The 20126-nt window shown below is 32.1% G+C and overlaps 1 protein-coding gene across 5 annotated transcripts in view; it reads left to right on the top strand.

Annotated features, from left to right (window-relative positions):
* The window catches only part of E(bx) (nucleosome-remodeling factor subunit NURF301 E(bx)), a 110133-nt gene that overhangs the window by 57984 nt on the left and 32023 nt on the right, over positions 1-20126 (top strand). For all 5 annotated transcript variants that reach the window (XM_074177693.1, XM_074177692.1, XM_074177689.1 and 2 more), the window contains one exon: positions 17684-17927. In XM_074177693.1, coding sequence (XP_074033794.1) covers positions 17684-17927 — 244 coding nt within the window. The remainder of the gene's footprint in view (positions 1-17683; positions 17928-20126) is intronic.

Here is a 20126-nt window from a genome sequence, read left to right on the forward strand (position 1 = left end):
GTTTCGCTAATTTTTTTCAAGTTTTCCATCCATGACGCTGAGAACAGTTTTCAGAGGTCGATATGAGCTGCACATGATTAGATTTAGGAATTTAATTTGTATAGGGTATTTTTTATAGAGGCATAGAACTTTGAAATGGAATAAAACCAAAGATGAATTTTTTAATCAATATGAAATTTTATGGAAGGGCCATATATTTTTATTATTTGTTTCTTGAAAATTACGACTTTGAATCTCGAAATTTCGACTTTTATCTCGTAATTTCAAAATTACGACTTCAAACTCGAAATTTCGACTTTAATCCCGAAATTTCGACTTTTATCTTGAAATTTCGACTTGTATCTCGAAATTTTAGACTTTTATCTCGAAATTTCAACTTTTATCTCGAAATTTCGACTTTCATCTCGAAATTTCAACTTTGATCTCGTAATTTCGAAATTACGACTTCAAACTCGAAATTTCGACTTTCATCTCGAAATTTCTACTTTTATCTCGAAATTTCGACTTCAATCTCGAAATTTCGACTTTAATCTCAAAATTTTGACTTGTATCTCAAAATTTTATTCTTTTATCTCGAAATTTTGACTTTAATCTCAAAATTTTGACTTGTATCTCAAAATTTTATTCTTTTATCTCGAAATTTTAGACTTTTATCTCGAAATTTTAGACTTTTATCTCGAAATTTCGTCTTCAATCTCGTAATTTCGTCTTTAATCTCGTAATTTCTACTTTTATCTCAAAATGTCTACTTTTATCTCGAAATTTCGACTTTTATCTCGAAATTTCGTCTTTAATCTCGAAATTTCTACTATTATCTCGAAATTTCTACTTTTATCTCGAAATTTCGACTTTTATCTCGAAATTTCGACTTTTATCTGGAAATTTTTGACTTTTATCTCGAAATTTCAACTTTTATCTCGAAATTTCGACTTTTATCTCGAAATTTCAACTTTGATCTCGTAATTTCGAAATTACTACTTCAAACTCGAAATTTCGACTTTCATCTCGAAATTTCTACTTTTATCTCGAAATTTCGACTTCAATCTCGAAATTTCGACTTTAATCTCAAAATTTTGACTTGTATCTCGAAATTTTAGACTTTTATCTCAAAATTTTAGACTTATCTCGAAATTTTAGACTTTTATCTCGAAATTTTAGACTTTTATCTCGAAATTTCGTCTTCAATATCGTAATTTCGTCTTTAATCTCATCATTTCGTCTTTAATCTCGATATTTCTACTTTTATCTCGAAATGTCTACTTTTATCTCGAAATTTCGACTTTTATTTCGAAATTCATACTTTTATCTGTAAATTTATACTTTTATCTGAAAATTTTAGACTTTTATCTCAAAATTTCGACTTTAATCTCGATATTTTGACTTTAATCTCGAAATTTCGAAATGAATCTCAAAATGTTGACTTGTATCTCAAAATTTTAGTCTTTTATCTCGAAATTTTAGTCTTTTATCTCGAAATTTTAGACTTTTATCTCGAAATTTTAGACTTTTATCTCGTAATTTCGTCTTTAATCTCGTAATTTCTACTTTTATCTCAAAATGTCTACTTTTATCTCGAAATTTCGACTTTTATCTCGAAATTTCGTCTTTAATCTCGAAATTTCTACTATTATCTCGAAATTTCTACTTTTATCTCGAAATTTCTACTTTTATCTCGAAATTTCGACTTTTATCTCAAAATTTCGACTTTTATCTGGAAATTTCGACTTTTATCTGGAAATTTTAGACTTTTATCTCGAAATTTCGACTTTTATCTCGAAATTTCGTCTTTAATCTCGAAATTTCTACTTTTATCTCGAAATTTCGACTTCAATCTCGAAATTTCTACTTTTATCTCGAAATTTCGACTTCAATCTCGAAATTTCGACTTTAATCTCAAAATTTTGACTTGTATCTCAAAATTTTAGACTTTTATCTCGAAATTTTAGACTTTTATCTCGAAATTTTAGACTTTTATCTCGAAATTTCGTCTTCAATATCGTAATTTCGTCTTTAATCTCGTAATTTCTACTTTTATCTCGAAATGTCTACTTTTATCTCGAAATTTCGACTTTTATCTGGAAATTTTAAACTTTTATCTCGAAATTTAGACTTTTATCTCGAAATTTCGACTTTTATTTCGAAATTTATACTTTTATCTGGAAATTTATACTTTTATCTGAAAATTTATACTTTTATCTGAAAATTTATACTTTTATCTGAAAATTTTAGACTTTTATCTCAAAATTTCGACTTTAATCTCGATATTTTGACTTTAATCTCGAAATTTCGAAATGAATCTCCAGATTTCGACTTTAATATCTTAATTTCGACTTTAATCTCTTAATTTCGACTTTAAATTCGAAATTTCGAGATTCAAAGTCGTAATTTCCAAGAAACAAATAATAAAAATATGTGGCCCTTCTGCTCTCCTGTAGAAATTTACTTCATTTGAAAGATAATCTTCTGGCATTATAATAAAATATGACTTCTGGCATATGATCGCCACGGCTGGCTCGGACATACTCTAATCTGGAGGCCTAATATTCGATAACTTTTTCCAACAAATAATTATAATAATAATAAATATCATTTATTGGTGAATACTAAAGGCCATTGACCGAAGTCCTTCAGCCAGTGTACAATTTTTAAATATTTGCAGTAATTTTTACATTCGCTTACATAATAGATTTGAGATACATTAATATTTCTGACAAAAAAATATAAATTATGAGAGTGATTTGATGCTTTCTCAAATAGTTTTTTCCGGGTATTTGAATTCGGATGGTTGTCCTTCAGCTTTTTCCCTACATAATGCCTGTAGGGTCTCCAAGTTGGTTTCATTTTTGGCAAAACACTTTCCTAGGTCTGATAGTCTCTCCTTCATAGGTTTCACTTTTGTAGTTCTATAAAGCAGTGCATTTGAGGAATTGTGTAGTATGTTCTGAGGGTGACACATTTTAGTAGTACTCCTTAGTGTAGATGTCTCAGCTGTTTGGAGATTTTTTAATGCAGGATTACGACAACTTGAATTTTTTTTTTTTTTTTTAAAGACAGTTTTTGGCTCTCTACTACTCCTTCTTGATACATGTGCATATTCGAGAAGTGGACGACAGATCATTTTATATATTTTAGCTGTAGTTTTAGTGTTGATTCCTCTTTTTTTTTAATATCAGACTCCGAAAGTATTTTCCTTTATTGATGCATTTTTTTTTAATCATTTATGTATGGCTGTTCAAGTGATTTTGTGGTCAATGTTAACTCCCAAGTTGCCTCTTTCTTACTTACCATTTCGTTGTTGATGGTAGCGTCTCTGAAGAGTTGTGATGAAAAATGATAAATTGTGATTTTTTCGGGTTTGGTCTCAATCTCCATTTGTTGAACCAGATAGTTGTCCTGTCAACGAGATTTTGCAGTTCCTCTATTGTGAGTGCTAGCGTGCGGTTGTGTGAAACTAGGGCAGTGTCATCTGCATACTGTAAAATGTAAAGGTTTTCATTAAATCCATTCTTGTCTTCCAAGTTGTGATTGTATACAGTGTGTCCGCAAAATGTGGAATAAATTCAATATTTCCAAAATCAAAGGTCGTTTTACAAAAACCTGAAAAATTTTAATATTCTATATTTTACAACAAAATTTCATTATACAGGGTGGTCCATATTAATGTGATGACGTCATCGGTAATTTTTTTAAATGCAACACCCTGTATTTGCTGTCAGTTTTAGATAATCCGTAACGAGCTGATTCCGAAAAGGTATGATACTTGGGGTCTAACGGACAGAATTTGAAAGATGTGCTCTTAGAAAATAAATTTTATTGATATCTAATGAAAGTAGAAATTAATTAATTATTTAATATTTTTTTCTAATGATTTGACAATGGGAAAGTAATCCAGTAATAAATACATGACTTTCTTGTGTCTTTCAACACGCCAGATGAAGCCATTGTATGGCGAAACACGTGTTGCGTTTTTGTAAAACAATTTAGTGAAAATCTCACAATAAAGTGTTTTTGGAATACGTTAGTTTTGGATTTTCATCAAGTATCGGCCGATTCCATCATATATTTTTTTTAAATGTTCGAACTGTAGTCCTTGCTGTATTTGACAGTAACCTAAACGTGGAATAAATTCTTGTTGAACCTTGTTTATGGTTTCTTGAGAAATATTGTTCATTTCTGTTCGAATTTTCTCTTTTAATTCTTGAATAGTTGCTGGTTTCGTTTTATAAACAACATTCTTCAGATGGCCCCACATAAAGTAATCCAACGGATTTAAGTCTGGCGACCTCGCTGGCCATTCAATGTGTCCACTTCTACCAATCCATCGGTTCGTAAACATTTGGTCGAGATACCTTCGAACATCTGCAGCATAATGTGGAGGCGCACCATCCTGTTGAAACCAAAAACTTTCGGGATTAATTCTACTGGGGAATAAATTAATTAAAGTAGGTACAAGATATCCCCTTAAAAACTGAAGGTTGGCCCGTCTAAAGTACCGTCGAAAAAGTAGGGTCCGATGATCCTGTTTCTTACAATGCCAGCCCATACATTTACCTTTTTTGCGGGTATTGTGTATGAAACTCACGCATCCAGTGGGGGTTTTCTTTGGCCCAGTACCTACAATTCTGACGGTTGACCCCCACCATTTAATGTAAAAGTGGCTTCATCAGAAAAAAAAATATTTTTTACGAGGAGACGGTCTCGGTGACAGTTATCCATCATGGCTTCACAAAATTCTATTCTTCTATCTGGATCATCCTCGTTTAATTCCTGTAGAAGTTAGATTTTGAAGGAATGCCATTTTTCAAATTTTAATACTTTGTGTACATTTGTTTTACTGACATCGAAATCACGACTAACTTTACGAACAGAAGTGTGCACATCTTCTTCAAAAGCAAGTAGAACATCTTGTTTTTTATCATCATTTACAGAACGACGACCTGATTTCGTGCATTTCCAACTGTACCAGTTTCTCGAAATTTCTTTTCAATCTTACTTACTGCTGACTGCGTTATGCGTCTTTCTGGATATTTTTCATTAAATAAGTTACACATTACCATCTGAGTTCGTGATCTGTCTCCGTAGCCAATCATCATAAGTATTTCAATTCTTTGCTTCACACTTAAATTCATTACTACTTCAAATTAATTCGAAGCAATATTAATACAACTTTTTTTTTTTTTTTTTTTTTGATAAAAAATACTTGTTAGCACGGTTACTGTCAACTACAACGAGGACTGCAGTTCGAAGATTTAAAATAAGGTCATGTATTTATTACTGGATTACTTTCCCATTGTTGAATTGATCATTAGAAAAAAATATAAAATAATTAATTAATTTCTACTTTTATTAGATATCAAATTCTGCTTTCAAATTCTATCCGTTGACCCCAAGTATCATACCTTTTCGGAATCAGCTCGTTACGGATTATCTAAAAGTAACCTCAAATACAGGGTGTTGCATTTAAAAAAATTACCGATGACGTCATCACATTAATATGGATCACCCTGTATAATGAAATTTTGTTGTGAAATTCAGAATATTGAAAATCGACGTGTTTCAGGTTTTTGTAAAACGCCCTTTGCCTTTGGAAATATCGAATTTATTCCATACTTGCGGACACACTGTATATCATGGCAGTATATATTATAGAGAATTGGAGATAACGGAGAGCCTTGTGGAACCCCTTGTCGGGGAGCAAATTTTTTGGAGAATGAATTTCTGACTCTGTGAGGGTTCTGTTCCCAAATATTGTTTTATTATACAGAGAAGATGGGGAGGGGTGTTTAATTCGTGAAGTTTATATAACATTCCTTCATACCAAACGCTATCGAAAGCTTTATTGATATCCAAAAACAGCGCCGCAGAATGTAGGTTGGTCTTCCGTGCTGTTTGTACGTTAGATGTTACAATTACTATAGGGTGGGTTGTATTTCTGTTTTCTCTAAAACCAAATCGATACATTGGTATATTGATATGTCCACTGAGTTTATATTTGATGTTTTTCTCGAAGTTTTTCCTAACACTGGAAGAAGAGTAATGGATCTGTAGTTGCAGGTCTGTGAATGATCTGTATTGGGCTTTGGAATGGTAATTATTATTCTTTCTTGCCAGGCTGTAGGATAGTAATGATCGTTCAAACAATATTCATAGACGGAGATGATATGTTTGTCTATGTCTTGATTGTAGGGCTCGTAGTATTCTCCTAGATATATTGTCTTTTTCCCAACATTTGTGGCCGTATATCGTCAGTAACGCGGCAAATTTGGTTCTCCAAGTGGTCAATCGTTTCGGATTTATCGGCGTAGACCAGCGACTTCACATATCCCCACAGAAAATAGTCTAGCGGCGTTAAATCGCGCGATCTTGGAGGCCAATTCACGAGTCCAAAACGTGATACGAGCTGTGTGATATGTTGACCGTAAAATGGACGTAGAGGGCGATATGTATTTTGAACAGATCCATGATTTTCGAAGTAAGTGTGCATTATTTGGAAGCGTTGTTCAGGCGTCAGTCTATTCATGTTGGAATGCCAAACCAAACTAAAGATAAATCACTTGACATCTGACAAAATGGCCGCCAGTTGAAAAAGTGTTGCCAACTTGCACCTCTATAAAAAACACCCTTTATAAGAAGATATGGCAGTATCTTCTCCGTCTCGGCAAGATTTTGAGATGTTGTAGCCTAAAAAATTAAAAGAAACACGTTTCTTGTAACATTCAAGGTCATATTTGCGACTTGATTTTTTCACCCAGAACTAGTTTAGGCATCTGGATCAATTCTTTCCTTTTGGAACCCCTTTTTTGTACTTTTCAGATATCTGATTTCAAAATTAACACAATCCGAGCTAGTTGGCCTTGGTCACAAAGAACCTGAAGTACCAACACCGTTTCGTCTGCTACTGCCGCAGGCATCGTCAGTGTTATGTGCGTTGACTTCGAGATGTAGCCTTCGCTCTGGCAGTCGACGCATGTAACACTGATGATGTCTGCTGCAGTAGCAAGAGAAACGTTTGGTACTTTGTGTTTTGTTTGACAACCGCCTACCAGTCTGGATTGTCTTCTCTTTAGTTGTATTATCGTTTTTGTTACAGCATAACCTAAAATCCAAAGAGGTTCTGCGAAACTGTCGATTCGGAGAGTAATTTATCTTTGAGTATCGCAAAAGATGTTTTTTTTTAAAGATTTTGGGATAGCATATCTAAAAATTTTGATATTGAATCAGTCTGATGATGAATTCTATTTCAGAGCACCAAATAAATAAATGAAAGACTGAGAAAGCAGAGTTTGCTCTTAATTTTTGAAAAAAAAGGCCGGCCTTTGGTTATTTAATAATATTAAATAGGAAATTTGAAATCTTGGCCAATATTATCAATTTTTTGTTTACTGTTCCGTACAACTTTGAATGGTTATTATGTTTTGAAACACTTGAGTTTGAAACAATGAAAAATTACTATCGGACTATCAAAGAATGTAAACTTTCATGGTTGAAGATAGCTGTGTAAGAACTTCTGGTTTTTTTTTACCATGGACTATGAAGCCCTGTATTTGACGTGGCTTGGTTTCTCTCAATTGGATTACTTGACCTTGTTTGGTACAATTAAGGAGAGGTAGCCAGATTTTATTAACGTTCATTGCCTCTCCTTTTCTATTGAAATGATCTCTGTGGTTTTGAAATACTTTTGCCCCTGTATATACTCTTGGGTAGTAATTTTCAGTTTTATTGAAATAACGTGAGTGCCTTGTTTGTTAAGAGCGTGTTGGGCTGCAGCTGATTCGTCGGTTTGTCCGTTTCAACAATTTCGCTGTGTTCAAATACATAGAAGAGGCAATGAACATTAATAAAATCTGGCTTCCTGGCCTTAATAGTACCAAACAAGGTCGCGTAGTTTAATTAAGAGAAACCAAGCAACGCACAATAATAATATAGTGAAACCAGTTTCAAATGCAAGCTTTGTAGTCAATGCGTTTGTAAAAACGGGAGCAACAACTTGGGCACTAACTAGGACGGTTACCACGTCGCCCTTGATAATGTCAGTCGCAGTTGTAGACGAAACGTCACATAGACTACGGCTGGAATACCCGAAAAATAGCTTTTGCAGTATCGAATCATTCATATTGTATTTTATGTCTTGCAATTTCGTAAAATGAATGAAAAAGGTCATATCTTGATGATGATCCATGTTTGTTTTCGGTTTTATCACATACTTATTGTCCGTTGATGGTTTTATGAATTATCCAGAGAAAACAATGCATGACACTGCGCCAAAACATTGTTAGGTCTGTTTATAATCTCTATCTGCATGTCACGAATGGATTGTTGCGTACCTGCAAATGTTCTTGTTGTATATGGTTATTTGTGATATGTTGAGTGGAAGTTGCATTGGAATATGTTCAGCTTTTGTGGCGTCACAAGAAACATAAAATATCTCCTTTCCGTCTCTTCTGAATAAATAATAATTGACCGATACGAGTGTTTTGGGTATTTGGTGACCATGCTTCTAGGTTTCAGGACAAAAAAAACCAAAGAAAGTTGAATCTTGTGCCGAGGTTTCGTTGATTCGGATTTCTTTTCCATAAAAGAAGTTTGGGTTTTGTTTTTGGTAAGCCTTAAGAAAGATGAAGTCATGAAGAACTCAGTGCAAGATTCATCACAGGTTTTTTTCTCCTATTAAATCAACAATCTGTCAATTTTTCAACTACGATCTGTTCGTTGTAGTAACTGAGATGTTCGTTAAAAGATTAGAGCCCAGAGAGAAGAAAAAACTTGTAGCAGATATCAGTTTTTCAAAATTGATAAATTTGAAACCTAAAAGACCTTTTGTTTTATGTTTTGGTTAACTTATTTATCGAATACGAGGGCGTTCTATAAAGTACCCGGCCGAACAAGGATAACACGAACATTTTGGGAAAAAACTGCCAACTGCCAACATCACTTCTTCATCGTTTGAAAATCGTTGACCTCCGAGACATGTTTTCAAGTTTGGGAACAGAAAATAGTCCAAGGGGGTTAAATCTGGCAAATAGGTTGTACGAGGGTTGTCTTTTATATTTCGGAATTAGAGTACAAAAACAAATATCAAAAAACAAAAATCACTTTGTTTTTCAAAATATTCCCTATGAATATATATACACTTTTGCAAGCGTTTGAACCAATTGTCGAAGCACTTTTGCCACTCTGATCGAGGTATCTCCAAAACATTCATTTTGAATGCAGCAACTGCTTCTTCAGGTGTCAAAAAACGTTGACCTCTCAGTTTGTTTTTTACGTGCTGGAATAAAAAGAAGTCATTCGGTGCCAAGTCAGGACTATATGGTGGATGACTCATCAAGTCGATGTTTTGGGTGCTTAAAAATGCAGTTGTTTGAGCCGATGTGTGAGAGCTCGCATTGTCGTGGTGAAGACTGATCCGTCTTCGGCGGTTGGTTTTCCTGATTTCTTGGAAGACAACTGGCAAACAAATGGTTGTGTACCACTCAGAATTGACTGTTCTGCGTTGTTCTAGTGGTACGGTTGCGACATGTCCAGTTTTTCCGAGAAAACAAGCGACCATTTGCTTGGAAATCGACACGAGCCTTTTTGTGAGCGATTGACAAATTGTGTGGGGTCCAACGCGAGCAAATTTTTTTGACAGTCAACATTGTAAAAAATAATTGCACGAAAATGTTAACGATTTAATTCCATTTTTGGGCCGAGATGAATCTTTTAAGTTACTGTAAACAAACAACACAAATAGCGTTTTTCGACAAAAAGTTATTCTAGATAAAAGTTTGTGCATCCCCTTAAACTAAACATGCACCAACAAAATACAGTACAACACACGTAATATACGAGGAGACTTCAAATATTTGATTTTGTAACAAGAGTAAAGTACTCTTATTTTGAAAAATTTCGGGAAATGTTATTAAGAAAAGTTGTTAAGCATTGAAAAATACATCTGGATTTGAAGTTATGGCCATCTAAGCGAAGTTTTATTTTTTTACCCATTTTTTTTTGGGGGGGACTAGGAAAAAAATGTTGCTAAAACGATAAATATATAGCATCCTGTATACAATGGTTCATTTTAAAAGCCTGTAATATTATAAATTGCACAACTATGGTGTTAACCACGGTCAATTGTTTTGAAAAGTTCATTAATTTTCAAAGTTTTTGGCGCAAAGTTATTTTTACTTTTTGTTAACACCGAAAGTTACTCAAAATTATAGAGTATTGTAACAAGAACTCAATATTAAATAATATCAAATCACAAAACATTAAAGTAAAATAGTCATTTCGGAACAAACTCATTGATTTTCTGGAGATTCAACTTGAAACACTTTCTTATTTTGGACAAGAAAATCTCCAGGAAATCAATTAGTTTGTTCAGAAATACCTATTTTATTTTGATAATAATAATATTTATTTGCACCTAAATTACACATTATACATAATATTATATGTTACAGAAATTTCTACTATTATCTCGAAATTTCTACTTTTATCTCGAAATTTCGACTTTTATCTCGAAATTTCGACTTTTATCTGGAAATTTTTGACTTTTATCTCGAAATTTCAACTTTTATCTCGAAATTTCAACTTTGATCTCGTAATTTCGAAATTACTACTTCAAACTCGAAATTTCGACTTTCATCTCGAAATTTCTACTTTTATCTCGAAATTTCGACTTCAATCTCGAAATTTCGACTTTAATCTCAAAATTTTGACTTGTATCTCGAAATTTTAGACTTTCATCTCGAAATTTTAGACTTTTATCTCGAAATTTTAGACTTTTATCTCGAAATTTTAGACTTTTATCTCGAATTTTAGACTTTTATCTCGAAATTTCGTCTTCAATATCGTAATTTCGTCTTTAATCTCATAATTTCGTCTTTAATCTCGATATTTCTACTTTTATCTCGAAATGTCTACTTTTATCTCGAAATTTCGAATTTTATTTCGAAATTCATACTTTTATCTGGAAATTTATACTTTTATCTGAAAATTTTAGACTTTTATCTCAAAATTTCGACTTTAATCTCGATATTTTGACTTTAATCTCGAAATTTCGAAATGAATCTCCAGAAAAGTTGTTAACCATTGAAAAATACATCTGGATTTGAAGTTATGGCCATCTAAGCAAAGTTTTATTTTTTTACCCTTTTTTTTTTAAATGGGGACTAGGAAAAAAATGTTGCTAAAACGATAAATATATAGCATCCTGTATACAATGGTTCATTTTAAAAGCCTGTAATATTATAAATTGCACAACTATGGTGTTAACCACGGTCAATTGTTTTGAAAAGTTCATTAATTTTCAAAGTTTTTGGCGCAAAGTTATTTTTACTTTTTGTTAACACCGAAAGTTACTCAAAATTATAGAGTATTGTAACAAGAACTCAATATTGAATAATATCAAATCACAAAACATTAAAATAAAATAGTCATTTCGGAACAAACTCATTGATTTTCTGGAGATTCAACTTGAAACACTTTCTTATTTTGGACAAGAAAATCTCCAGGAAATCAATTAGTTTGTTCAGAAATACCTATTTTATTTTGATAATAATAATATTTATTTGCACCTAAATTACACATTATACATAATATTATATGTTACAGTATGATATGATATACAATATGATATAGATAAAAATACATAAGATAAGAATATATTAAAATTTAGTACTTGTATCATAGTTCGTGGAAGTAACAGCATCAATAATTATATAACAATTTAATAATAATATAGTTACAAACATATAAATAAATATTGACAAAGAATATATAAAATGAGAGTGGGGTGAAAATTTAACACTTATATATAGTGCGTGAAACTAAATGACATCAATGATAATATAATATGCTATGCAAACAAAACGGTACCCACAAAGTCATAGACTGTCTGTGATATCATTGAATATTAAGTTTTTGTTACAATACTGTATAATTTTGAGTAATTTTCGGTGATAACAAAAAATAAAAATAACTGCACCAAAAACTTTGAAAATCAATTTACTTTTCAAAAAAATTGACCGTGGTTAACACGACAGTTGTGTAATTTGTAATATTACAGGTTTTTAAAATGAACCGTCGTAAACAGGATGCTGTCTATTTATCATTTTAGCAAAAATTTGTTTTTCGTAGTCCCCATTTAAAAAAAACGGGTAAAAAAATAAAACTCCACTTATATGGCCATGACTTCAAATCTAGATGTATTTTTCAATGCTACACAACTTTTCTGGATAACATTTCCCGAGATTTTTCAAAATAAGAGTACTTTACTCATGTCACAAAATCAAATATTTGAAGGCTCCTCGTATATTGAGTGTGTTGTACTGTATTCTGTTGGGGCATGTTTAGTTTTAGGGGATGCACAAACTTTTATCAAGAATAACTTTTTGTCGAAAAACCCTTAATAAGAAAGTTTCCCATATGGTGCGTACTTTGAGTATGGCACTGTATAAGCTCAAAAGTGTCCAACTTTACGATAGAGCTGTCAGTTGCCAGATTGCAAACCAAGGTTGCCAAATCCCGAAACATAAAAGGCAACCCTCGTATGAGGTAGCAATTCAAACTATAATTCGTCAATTTTGGTCATTGTAATGGATTTGGGCTGTGCATTGCCTTGATGAAAAAGCACTTTTTTCTTAGCCAAATGCGGTCGTTTTTGCTTGATTTCTTCACTCAAATGTTGCAATAAGTCCGCATAGTACCCGCCGTTGATAGTTTTATCTTTTTTTAAGATAGTCAGTGAAAATTAACCCAAGCACATCCCAAATAACCGATGCATTGATGACATTTGCCTTCTTTGGAGACGGTTTGCCTTTGAGACCACTGTTCTTTTGTCTCGGGTGTAAAAAGGCTTTCTCATGTCCAAATTTTCAGATGATATACGATTTACCGCAGTTTTGAAATGCCTACTAAGGCCTTTCAAATGGAAGTACTGTACCACATACAGATGACCAGTTTTCTCCAATAATAATGATAATTGTAATTTATTGAACAAAATTACAATTTTGCTAAACTATAACACAATTTCATTGACAAAGTTGTGTTGATTTTTCTAACAGTGTTTCTATTGGGTGTCGATGTCGTACTCCTGCATGGAGGTTTCTTGTCACAGCATACTTTCTAATGATTTCTACATTGTCGTCTTTTCTAGCAAACTTCTGAGTAAGTGACGGTAGTATTTCCTCGATACGGATAATACCAGTGAGCTGGTACAGCAGAGGATTTGGAGGGTTGTGTTTGGGGTTATTGGGAAGCCTTAATCTTGTTATTTTCCTTATAGCCGTTGTTTCAGATAATTTAATTGTTTTCAAGGCCATTCTCACAAATTCGCCGAAAACGTTTGCTATTGATGGCTGCCAAACAAATACTAAACAAGGCAGCGTCTTCAAACTTGAAACATATGCTTTATAGATTGTGTACTTTCTATACAGTGATATCTTTCGAACAAGTACCGCCATTTCTAGGTCAGACCGGGTACTTCTGGCATCTCCCTCGTATTCCTATGTTCACTACTACCGAAATATTACTCGATTTTCGAAGAACATTATTTTCTTTGCTTGGAACGTAAAGTTTATTTTGAAATTTGATGTCCTTTTTATTTTATTTGATTTGTTAATACTGATAATGATTTGTTGATGAAGGTAAGTGTAAACAGTCATGCAATTTTCTGAATAGACAGTCAAATCGTGGATGAATAACATTATAACGTGTGCAGTGTGCTTTGGAGGGAAACAGCCCCTCCCCCATTAATCGGTTATAATATTTTATTTGGAGAAAAACTGTGATATACAGGGCTATTCAAATTCGTTTCTGTACATGGGGATCTCGTAAACGATAAGAGATAGAGTGTCGGTTAAATTGTGGAAAAGTTGCGTATTTTAGAGACCTATTCAATGATGTAAAGAAATCGAATTAAGCTCTGTTGGTTCTGAAGATATACAGGAAAAACCAAAAAATCCCAAATTATTTTTTTGCCTATATCTTCTTTATTCGCAGACATATTGAAAATCTGTCCACATTTTGCTATTGGCACTTGATGTGGGCTCTCAGAATATATCCATGAACCTTTTATACAGGGTGTCATCTGACTTGGGCCACCCCCCATCTTTGAATTTTCAAATACGGACCTGTATTTTTTGTTGTAGTTTTTGGATCGTAGACGTTCACTTCTACTGAGAAATTAAATTAAATTTTATATTTCGGGATTTTTCGGTAATATTCGATTATGATTGTGTGAATTATTCCCTTTTAAATTACGGCCCTGGATATTGGTTGAGTGAGTTGAATAAAAACACAATAGCAACTTTCACGTCTCTCTATGTACTGTAGAGTTTTTCGAGAGTTTTTTTTTTCAGTTTTAGGTACCTATTTATATTTTTTCCATTGCTCTGAGCGTTTTCTACAATGAACTTCGAATAAAAAACCTTTTATGATTATCTGAAACATATCTACAACAAAAATATACTATATGTGTTCTGATGAGCAAAAAAAATGGTAGCATTAATAACATCCGAAACGAACACTATAATTATAATGAAAATTGAAATGAAGTAATTTATATACACAAAAAAATTAATTGTGCAATAAATGTTCGAATTGGAGCCCTTCCATTTCGAGACAAATAATGGGATAATAAAATGGTCTGCAAGATCACCAGACCTTACTATTTTGGACTATTTTCTATGGGGGACGTTGAAAAATAGGATTTACGCTGGCAGAGATATAGAAAATGTGGAAGACTCGAAATTGAGGATTTTAAATGATTTCGCAACAATGCAGCAAATAAATGTATTGAAGGCAATAAATAATATGAAAAACCGAGTTTAAAAATGTCTCAAAATGAAAGGGCTCCAATTCGAACATTTATTGCGCCAATAATTTTTTTGGGTACCTATATAAATTACTTCATTTCAATTTTCATTACAATTATAGTGTTCGTTTCGGATGTTATTATTGCTATCATTTCTTTTTTGCTTATTAAAACATATAATATATTTTAATAATAATAATAATGATAACTTCATTCGTTTTTTCGATCATATACATGATTTAGGACATGTCATGAATAAAAATATGAAAATTATCTAAAACAATAATAACGGTTCACAGTATAACATAGATTGGACACTTGAAACAGGTACTTAACTATATACATATATAGAAAATAACACAAACACACATACATAAATATACAGAAAGTAAATTTATGAATTTCACTAGTTCGGACTTTCATTGTCTACTATATAAAAGATTTGAAATCCCTGAAACAACTAAAAAAGAAGAATTAAAAATGAATAGCTGAAAATAAGAATTATATTAACCAAAATAAACCTGAAATGAAATAATAGTGAAATAAAATACAAGTAAAAATAGAAAGAAAATAAAAATAAAAAGTCGTGAACTAACGTGACTTGGAATCGCTCCACTTTTTATTTTTATTTTCTTTCTATTTTTACTTGTATTTTATTTCACTATTTTGGTTAATATAATTCTTATTTTCAGCTATTCATTTTTGATTTTTAGTTGTGTCAGGGATTTCAAATCATTTTATATAGTAGACAATGGAAGTCCGAACTAGTGAAATTCATCATGAAACATTGTCAATCACCTTCAAACAAGTAAATTTATCTTTAACTAGGATGAAAGAAATGCAGTGAAAGCAATAATCATGATAACAATGTATTTTAAATGGTATATATAATATGCAAATATTAATATCTTGAGGCAAAGTATTGAATAATATTATGCCATTATATGCAATTGATTCCTTGAATGTCGATGTTTTATGTTTTGGGATAGTTGATAAATGTCTATTCCGTGTTGCATAGTTATGAACTATTGATTCATCTCTCAGATTGGGTACATTATTTTTCCCATGGAGCAGAGTTTTATATATATATATATATATATATATATATATATATATATATATATATATATATATATATATATATATATATATATATATAGATACAAGGTAACGTTAGCATCTTGTTCTTGCAGAAAGCAGGTCTACAGCTATCCCTGGGTGCAATATTAAACATAGTTCTAATTATTCTTTTTTGAACAATAAAAACACGTATTGCCCCCACAGAAGAACCCCACATTAATACGTTTTGAGTCATATGTCTCTAAACTAAGTACGTCTTTGATCTGTCTTGCAAATAACGCTTGGTTCAAATTTTTGCAGACATAATCAATATGGGGCTCCCAAGACAAGGTTTTATCTATAAACATACCAAGGAGTTTGGCTGTTTTCGAGAGTTGGATGTTGTTGAGTTTCACTGTTTTCCATCCTTTTGATGTAGATATGTTTCAAATAATCATAAAAGGTTTTCTTATTCGAAATTCATTGTAGAAAACGCTCAGAGCAATGGAAAAAATATGGATAGGTACCTAAAAAAGAAAAAAAAAATCTCGAAAAACTCTACGATACATAGGGAGACGTGAAAGTTGCTATTGTTGTGTTTTTATTCAACTCAGTCAAGCAATCTCCAGGGCTATAATTTAAAAGGGAATAATTCACACAATTATAATCAAATATTACCGAAAAATCCCGAAATATAAAATTGACTTTAATTTCTCAATATGAAGTGAACGTCTACGATCCAAAAACTAAAAAAAAAAATAAATACAGGCCTGTATTTAAAAATTCAAAGATGGGGGTGCCAATAGCAAAATGTGGACAGAATTTCAATATGTCTGCAAATAAAGAAGATATAGGCAAAAAAATAATTTGGGATTTTTTGGTTTTTTCTGTATATCTCCAGAACCAAAAGAGCTATATTCGATTTCTTTACATCATTGAATAGGGTCTCTAAAATACACAATTCAACCGACACTTTATGTCTTATCGTTTACGAGATCCCCATGTACAGAAACGAATTTGAATAGCCCTGTATATAGTTTTGGGAAGCCCCAAAATGCTGCCTGATTAATTTCTTTGAGGAATAACTGTCTCGTCAGGGACACACTGTATATCTTTACTCACGGCGCCTAATACTAACACAATAACTAGCATTTTCATTTCTAGTGAGCCCCAAAGCTTGTTTAACCGTTACTTGAATCCTAACATTGAAATGAGTTATTTCATGCAGCTTCCACTCAAGTTACTGTAATGAATAATATTTTTTAACTGGTTAAAAACCATTGACAAGGAAGTTGTGTTTCTGTTGAATTGTTCAACGAATCTAGTCATCAGAATCGATATTGTAGCTGTAACTGTAAGTTTCATGTCTGAGCATCGAAACTATACATTAACTGATAGTTTTAAAACTAGTTTTATGAATATTTATTTTGCACAGAACTTTGTAAATAGTCAATAATCAGTAAGCGTATACACGTTGACTTTGGCATATTTGTGATGTCAAATAATGAAATTTGTTATAGTTTATGTATGTTGATAGGTTATTTGTGTTTCAATTGTCACTCGAAATGTTTTCCTGCTTTGCTTCATTTCATGCGCTTTATCATTAGGTTAAGCTGTATATATAAAATGAGCATAATAGAATTGAAGACTATGTCAGTAATTTTACATGATATTATTTAACCCAAATTGGATTGAAATTCGCTTTTATAAACGCTTTCTTCAATAAACTTTTGTGCTTGATGATAATTTGTTTTGCTTTGACCCGCACATCTTTACTTTGCCTCGTATGTGTAACGAAAGGGTTTCTAAGTGTGACAATGCTTGCAGACTTGCGACAATGTTGCGACTGGCGGTCGTCAGATTCTCGTGAATGGTCAACAATCGCAAACTTCCGCCCTTCTGCAAGCTGTCAAGGCCACTGCGGAAGTCTCACAAGCGGCTCCGGCCCAATCTTCCGCAGCCACGCAGCAGCAACAACCACCGCAGCAACAGCAGCAGCAACAGCAAGTGATAAGTGCAAATCTAGATAGCAATAAGCAGTTTATTGTCACCCCGGACTATATTCAGCAAAGTATGTTTATTTATCAGCCTTCAGTAATTGTGTACAATCCCAATTGTGCGTACCCATCGCAAAACGATATTTCCAATATGTTTCTTAAAAGATGAACGTTTTGGTTTCGAGAAGAGCAAGGGTTCTCGCGTAATTTCAGGTTTACTTTTTTTTTAATAGAGTTCGTTTTCATTCTGTGATATCGAGACGGCTATATTTACGTTTCTGCTGTGATTTTATTATATTTCGTTTGTTGAGAAGGGGGATGAATAAGGTGCTGAAAGCTACAGTACTTTTGATAGTTGACAAAACAAACTGTCGATTATCTATAATAGACAGATCAAACGATTATCTTAAAGTGACAGTTCATACGATTATCTATAATCGACATTTCAAACGATTATCTATAATTACTGATAATCATACGATTATCAGTAATTGACAGTTCATACGATTATCTATAACCGACAGTTCAAACGACAGATCATATGATTATCAGTAATTGACAGCTCATATGATTATCTATAATCGACATTTCAAACGATTATCTATAATTACTGATAATTTTACGATTATCAGTAATTGACAGTTCATATGATTATCTATAACCGACAGTTCAAACGATTATCTATAACCGACAGATCATACTATTATCAGTAATTGATAGTTCATACGATTATCTATAATCGACATTTCAAACGATTATCTATAATTACTGATAATCATACGATAATCAGTAATTGACAGTTCATACGATTATCTATAATCGACATTTCAAACGATTATCTATAATTACTGATAATTTTACGATTATCAGTAATTGACAGTTCATATGATTATCTATAACCGACAGTCCAAACAATTATCTATAACCGACAGATCATACGATTATCAGTAATTGACAGTTCATACGATTATCTATAATCGACATTTCAAACGAATATCTATAATTACTGATTATCATACGATTATCAGTAATTGACAGTTCATACGATTATCTATAACCGACAGTTCAAACGATTATCTATAACCGACAGATCATACGATTATGTATAACCGACAGATCATACGATTATCAGTAATTGACAGTTCATACGATTATCAGTAATTGACAGTTCATACGATTATCTATAATCGACATTTCAAACGATTATCTATAAATACTGATAATCATACGATTATCAGTAATTGACAGTTCACATGATTATCTATAACCGACAGTTCAAACGATTATCTATAACCGACAGATCATACGATTATCAGTAATTGACAGTTCATACGATTATCTATAATCGACATTTCAAACGATTATCTATAATTACTGATTATCATACGATTATCAGTAATTGACAGTTCATACGATTATCTATAACCGACAGTTCAAACGATTATCTATAACCGACAGATCATACGATTATCAGTAATTGACAGTTCATACGATTATCAGTAATTGACAGTTCATACGATTATCTATAATCGACATTTCAAACGATTATCTATAATTACTGATAATCATACGATTATCAGTAATTAACAGTTCATACGATTATTTATAACCGACAGTTCAAACGATTATCTATAACGGACAGATCATACGATTATCAGTAATTGACAGTTCATACGATTATCAGTAATTGACAGTTCATACGATTATCTATAATCGACATTTCAAACGATTATCTATAATTACTGATAATCATACGATTATCAGTAATTGACAGTTCATACGATTATCTATAACCGACAGTTCAAACGATTATCTATAACGGACAGATCATACGATTATCAGTAATTGACAGTTCATACGATTATCTATAACTAGTCTAATCAACAAGTTCAAAAAACATGAAAAATAGAGATTAAGGTCCTAAAAATATGAGCGATAGCTCATTCGATTCGGAATCACCTCTAGAAAAATATTTTTGAAGGATTTTGGTGCAGGTAAAAAATTGCAATTGTTATTAACAAAATAAGATTTAAAAAAATGGTATTTAGTTTTTCGTAAATAACTCAAAAAATATTAATATTTAAGCAATTTTGAGAAAAGCTCGATAAAGAGTAGGAAATTTCCGATAAAAAAGTCTCGGCTCCCGAAACTCTGTCTCCATTATTTATAATTTTAATTCAATCAATGTACTTTATTGTCTAAGAGGAAAGACTCTTGTTGACAAAGCATGGATTATGTGTATGTGCCTATTAATTTGTCAGTGATTTATATAA

Source organism: Leptinotarsa decemlineata, unplaced genomic scaffold, assembly GCF_025532065.1.
Source record: "Leptinotarsa decemlineata unplaced genomic scaffold, Ldec_3_MD MMD2_tig00003192_RagTag_RagTag, whole genome shotgun sequence".
In the NCBI taxonomy this organism is placed as follows: domain Eukaryota; kingdom Metazoa; phylum Arthropoda; class Insecta; order Coleoptera; family Chrysomelidae; genus Leptinotarsa; species Leptinotarsa decemlineata.